The 5,743-nt window shown below is 49.1% G+C and overlaps 1 protein-coding gene across 1 annotated transcript; it reads left to right on the top strand.

Moving 5' to 3' along the window:
* Window positions 1-2,260: 2,260 nt before the first annotated feature.
* LOC104508989 (solute carrier family 23 member 1-like) lies at window positions 2,261-5,423 on the top strand (the record flags this gene model as incomplete). Its single annotated transcript, XM_010150777.1, has 4 exons — window positions 2,261-2,425; window positions 2,773-2,881; window positions 3,915-4,010; window positions 5,155-5,423. Coding segments are annotated over 4 exons (639 nt in total), but the record flags the coding sequence as incomplete, so codon positions are not given.
* Window positions 5,424-5,743: the final 320 nt, after the last annotated feature.

Below are 5,743 nucleotides of genomic sequence, written 5' to 3'. Positions count from 1 at the left end.
CCCGAGAGCCACAGCCCAAGAGCTGCAGCCCCAAAGCAATTCCGGCCCGGGAGCCCGAGAGCTGTTGCAGCAGATTCCGAGTGAAGCCTACCAGCAACGGCACAACGAGGAAAACTAAACAAACCCACCAACTCCCTCACGAAGGAGCCAGCACAGGAGTTAGCAAAGCAGCTAATGCAGGAGTCGGGAAGAGGGTTAGCAGAGAGAGTGATGGCTCCCAGACCCCCTCCTCACCTCTGCCCCAAGCATGACATACTATGGAATGAAACACTCCCTTGGTCAGTTTGGGTCAGGTGCCTGACCTGTGTGCCCCCTACCCTGCCTGTAGCGAGACAGCAAGAGCTGGGAATGCAGCTGCAGTGTCAGAAGCGGAGAAAGACCTTGAATCTGGTGCAGGCATTCCCCAGTGCCAGCTAAGACCTTATCAGTGCTGCTCTCTGCATCCAGGAACACGGCTTCCTAGCAGCCATGGTAAAGGGAGTTAACTCTTTCCTGGCTGAACCCAGCACAGATGTCCACAGGGGCTGTCAGATAAGGCAACGCAGAAGCTGCCAGAAGCTGCCAAGGTGCAACATGTTAAATGGCACCAGGCACCTGTGTTTAAGCTCCTTGATCAAGCCCAGCATGCCAGTACTGAGCTCTCATTTCCAAGAAAAGGAGAGAAGGATTTTAAGAAGATGTAAAGATCTCAGAGTCACCATATACATAGCAGGAAAGTATGCAGTTTCTTCAACCTTAAAAAAAGAGAACTGATTTTCTTGTTTTCCTGACACAATTGAAATAAACTCTAAACTAGAGGCTTTAGTAGCATATGCTCACAGTAGTGGCGTCAATGGGTTACTTAATTTGCCTTTAAGGCCAACTCTATGTACTGGGTAATTTGACATTTTGGCAAATTAAGAATCTGAAGCTTTATTCTAATCCTGGAACAAATAGATCTGTTGGCTTTTATTAAATTACGGTTTTATTGGTAAAGGTGTCACAAGGTTTTAAGCCAAGGAATATAAAAAGCCCACCTGAAGGCAACGCATGATTTTATTTTGAAACTCCACACCAAATCTTTTTCATTTATCTTTCACAATCAAGTAAGACTGAAAATATTTTAAAGGGACGTGTTTAAGGAATACTTAAAAAGAGAGTATCCTAGTCACTGGGAATGTTTTTGTTGAAAGCATTCACAGAAAGCCCTTCCTGTAAATATGCCATTCTTTAGATATTTTAAGAGAGGGATTAAAATATTTAATTGAATTATAAAATGTTTGCAGAGGATTACAGAATTTCCCTGCCTAAGACAGGAACGTTGTAAATCTTAGCATGGTTCTTTAAGCTGTCCAAGTTTTGGTGCAGCAAGGCGTACCTTGAATTGAAAGTCTAATAAATATTGCTGCTTTTCTGTTTAGTTTCTGTAGTCTGTAAATGTCTCTTTCATCCCTTTGTTTGTCAGATGCTATTTTTCTTTGCCGTTCACATGCTTTAACAGATCTGAATTAAAGGCATGGCTGGGTGCTTCATCCAGTCTTTCTTGTAGTGCCCAACCAAGAAAAGGCCACCCTGGCTCTTTCTAGGGAAAAAAATTAGAAGAAAATAGTTTTACTGAGGTTAGATGGATGATGAGAGATAGGGCAGACCAAGAGACTTCCCCACTTTTTATTAACCTTTTGTTGATCATGAAAAGGATGTATCAGATCCCAGAGCTTGGGATTGAAGCAGTCAGCCTGGCCAGTTCTGCTCTCCTAGATCTTGGCCCCCAGGGAATGGAGGAATCGGTGTGGGACACCTAGTTGAAAGCCCTTTTTAGGTGGCAGTCCAGACTGCGGTGGAAGGGTTGTCCAGCGAAAGGACGGGGTGGTTGCAGTGCCAGCCTGTGGGGCTGCCAAGGCGTTTCTGGGCTGGAGCAAACACAAAGCTCTCTATGGGGATTACTGTGCTCTTAATTCAATAATAAACTTGTGTAACAGCAAACTGTCAAGGTCCTAACAACAGTCGGAAAGACGATAACATCAAGTAAATAGGTGTGGATCCATGATTGTTCTGAGTGCCTTTCATGAGAAATATTTACTAGTGTGCAAACGCTGATGCTTCCCATGCAGCGTGAGTATCCCAGCTCCCGCTGGCTGCACCTGAACCTGCGACTGAATGTGCCACTGAGTGCTTTGGCCAGAGGCACAGCCCCTGCCCGGCAGGTTGGCACTGGAGCCTGCCATCCCTCGCCTCTCCGCACCAGTCAGTGCGTGACTGCCTCCTCTTCCTCTTGCCCCAGGTGGGGAGTCGAATGGTGATTGTTGCCGGTGCCTGCACCATGCTCCTGAGCGGCATCTTCGGGAAGGTCGGGGCGATGCTTGCCAGCATACCCACCCCTGTGATCGGAGGCATGTTCCTGGTGATGTTTGGAGTCATCACGGCCGTGGGGATTTCCAATTTGCAGGTAACAGCACTGTGTCATCCCTAGGGAAGGGGACTTGTCAGGCTCTTTCCAGGCTGAGTCAGACATGACTGTGCTGCAGCACATGCAGACACTTGCGTTGGCAGTTCCTCGGGTGAAGATGAGGGCAATGTACCCAGAGGGGCTAAATGGCAGAGGGATCCCTGGCTTGGGGTAGGGCTTGCTGGCACTGCGGGCAGCGGAGTCACCAACGCCCCAGAAGCACCAGGGCTGCTGCTTGGGTCCAGCCCTGCCCGGCAGTGTTTTCGTCCGCGCATGTCTTGTGGACACAGCGGTAATCCACAGATCTGGGTAATTGCAAACGCAATGTATACGATTTCTCTGTGCAGTACACAGATATGAACTCCTCCAGAAACATCTTTATCTTTGGATTTTCTGTATTTGCCGGCCTCACGGTTCCCAACTGGGCAAGCAAAAATAGTACACTGCTGGAAACAGGTAAGAAACAGCATCAGAAGTGTTTTCTGTAACATAAAACTGAAGTGAAGGCTGATCCTGAGAAATCTCTTAAAATGCCATTTTTCCTGATAAAGCCCTGAAACTTGTGTTTTTTGACTGTTGCCGGTTTCTTTCTGGGAGGGCTGCTCTTGCCCTTTGCTGTGATGCACAGCTCTGGCGTGGAAATCTCTGCTCTTGATCAGCCACTGCGCCTCGTCAGATTCCTGTCAGGCTAATTTCAGAGCTGCCCCTCAGGACACATTCCCGGGATGGAGCTTTGGGCAGGAGAATACTCCAGGGCCGAACCCTGATGAAGATCTCAGTGAATGAGGCTTGCTTACATGCTCATACACAATGAAACTTTGTGCTTCCAAAACCCAAGAGCAGACTCCTCTACTAAATTCCATCAAGCTCACTTTATTCAAATTTCCAGTCCTCCAACAGTTACGCCTTCATTGTTTCTCGTGTGACTGCTGTGTTTGTCACACAGGCTGCAGTGTCCTCTTTCAAGGTATATATGGCATGCTGGGCGGGCTGTTGAAAGAGCTGGGCCAACAGATTACACACTCTATAGATGCTCCATCGGGTGTCACTGGGCTATTTTGCTCATGTCAATTAGCCCTCATGGAGAATCACCCCTGATTAACTTGTGGTGAAATCCCATGCTAAATATTCCTGTTTCTCTGGGAACTGAAGCTCCTGCTTTTGTAGGGAGCTGCTTGGTGTTATGCTGGGGAGGTGCAGAACATATGTGGAGCAGAAGGCAGCATTGTTAATGGGCTCTTCATGTATTTACGAGTCACCTCCTGCCCACCGGCAGCTGGGTCAGTGGGTAATCACGCAGAATAGAAGCGCAGGTCTGAAAGCAGCGGTGGGATCAATCTCCCTGCGTTGCCAAACCTTAAACTCCACTTTGGGATTGGCAAGTCTTGTCTAAACAAGCACACAGCTTACAGCCTCTCGGCCCCGGGTGCGTTGCTGGTCAAACACGCGTCTCGCTGCACCCCTACCCAATGCTTTGTTTTTCTGCTAGGCATCATCCAGCTGGACCAGGTGATCCAGGTGCTTCTCACCACTGGCATGTTCGTGGGTGGACTCCTGGGGTTTATCCTGGATAACACCATTCCAGGTAGGATTTGCTGAAATGAGCTAAGTACTAGTTTGTGCCTGCCCTATGGTTTGTTCCCTAGTGTTTTTTGTCCTCCTGACTGCTGCGGTATGGGTAGGAGTTGTGCTAGCCACCCTGGAACACTGTGTGACTGAGCTCCTCCCCGAGAGGAGAGAGGACGGGAAACATCACTGAAACAGATGCTGGTTGGAAGTCAGCAGCTTATAAAAAAAATAACTCATTTTTCAGGAGCAACCCAGTCTGGGGAAAAGGTTTATTTGAAAAAAAAAAAAAAAGGTCTTTTAGAGAGAATGCCAGGCTAGAGCCATGTTGCTGGTTGAGAAGAGAGAGAAAGGCAGCTACAAGCAATGGAAGGAGCCAAGGCACGCTTCCTTATGAGAACACCTAATACTGAGGCGGAGCTGGTGCCAGAGCAGTGGAAAGCAGCAGGAAAGGCTGGTGACCAAAGGTGGGATATAGCACCTGCAGCTGGCCCTCCCAGACAGCAAAGAGCCTCTGATTTTCATTGAGCCTGGGAAAGGATGGTGTAAGAACTGGAGAGGAAACCCTCTTTTCTGCTACAGAAAAAGAGCAGGAAGGACCCACTGTTAACCAGATTCTGCTACTCTCTCAGGCTTCTTGGAAAGCCAATCTCCTTTTGGCTCATTAATTTTATTGGAGCCCTTGATCTTCAGCTCCTCTGGGCAGAATTTCCAGGTGTGCTCACTTCGTTTCCCAAGAGGGACTCAGCTGCTGGAACAATTACAGGCAGTTGGCAATTCCTTGTCTAGGGTGACGGCCTAGTAATTGCTAGCTAAACCTTGCCCCCCCCTCTGCAGTATCTGGGCAGTTAACATCCAGCCTTGCTTTCTGGGCACTTTGAACAGTTCCTGGATGCCCCATGGCTTGTGAAAACCTGTCTTGGCATATTTGAGTCTCATGGAAAGCGGTGGAGAAGGCTGCTTACTTGGAAGCTGTTGCAGGAAGACGGGTGTTGTTGAGAAGCTCGTTAGGGAATTACCCTGGAGAGCTTTGGAGCTGGTTTAAGTGCAAGGGATCTGTATGCGGTGCTGGGTCTGCTGGGATCTGAGAAGCGGGTGCGGGGCGCACGCTCTGCTCAGAACACCCATTCTTAAACACCACCATCTCATTTCTGCTGTTGCAGGAACGCAGGAGGAGCGGGGGCTCCTGGCATGGAAGAACAGCCACAAGGGAGAGGCGGACAACTCTCTGCTCATTTCCAAGGTCTATGATCTTCCCTTTGGCATAGGCACCAAACGCTGCGCTGTCTCTTGGTTTCGGTATCTCCCCGCTTGCCCCAAAAGACTACCAGGCGGCAAGGGAATGGACAAATGGAAAGCTGCTGGACAGGGAAGCAGTGTGAAAGCAAGCTCAGAGAGAGACTCTGAGACAGGTGCAGATACAAGGATATGAGCACCCGGCCTGCAGGCAAACTCCCCTCTGGAAAGCATGTCTGCAGCCCCCATCGTTTGAACGTGAGCTGGCAGCTCTTAGAGGCTGGAGCAGAGAACGATAACGTCCTTCTCTTCCCAGCTCTGCCCCTGCACCACTGGTGACCTTGAGGAAGTCATTTTTCTCCTCTCTGCTCCTGCCTGCCCTCCTCTAGGAAGAACATAATTCTTTGGGGAACACCAAAGCCCAAGGAATGCTTGGGAAAGATGTTCAGTTTCCTTCCTTGCACTGAGCCTTGGGGACCCCAAGGAACAGCTTTTTAGTTGAAGCAGAGCTCCTCC

The sequence above is a fragment of the Eurypyga helias genome, unplaced genomic scaffold, assembly GCF_000690775.1.
Source record: "Eurypyga helias isolate BGI_N326 unplaced genomic scaffold, ASM69077v1 scaffold37764, whole genome shotgun sequence".
In the NCBI taxonomy this organism is placed as follows: domain Eukaryota; kingdom Metazoa; phylum Chordata; class Aves; order Eurypygiformes; family Eurypygidae; genus Eurypyga; species Eurypyga helias.
This window is presented reverse-complemented; position numbering and strand designations above follow the sequence as displayed.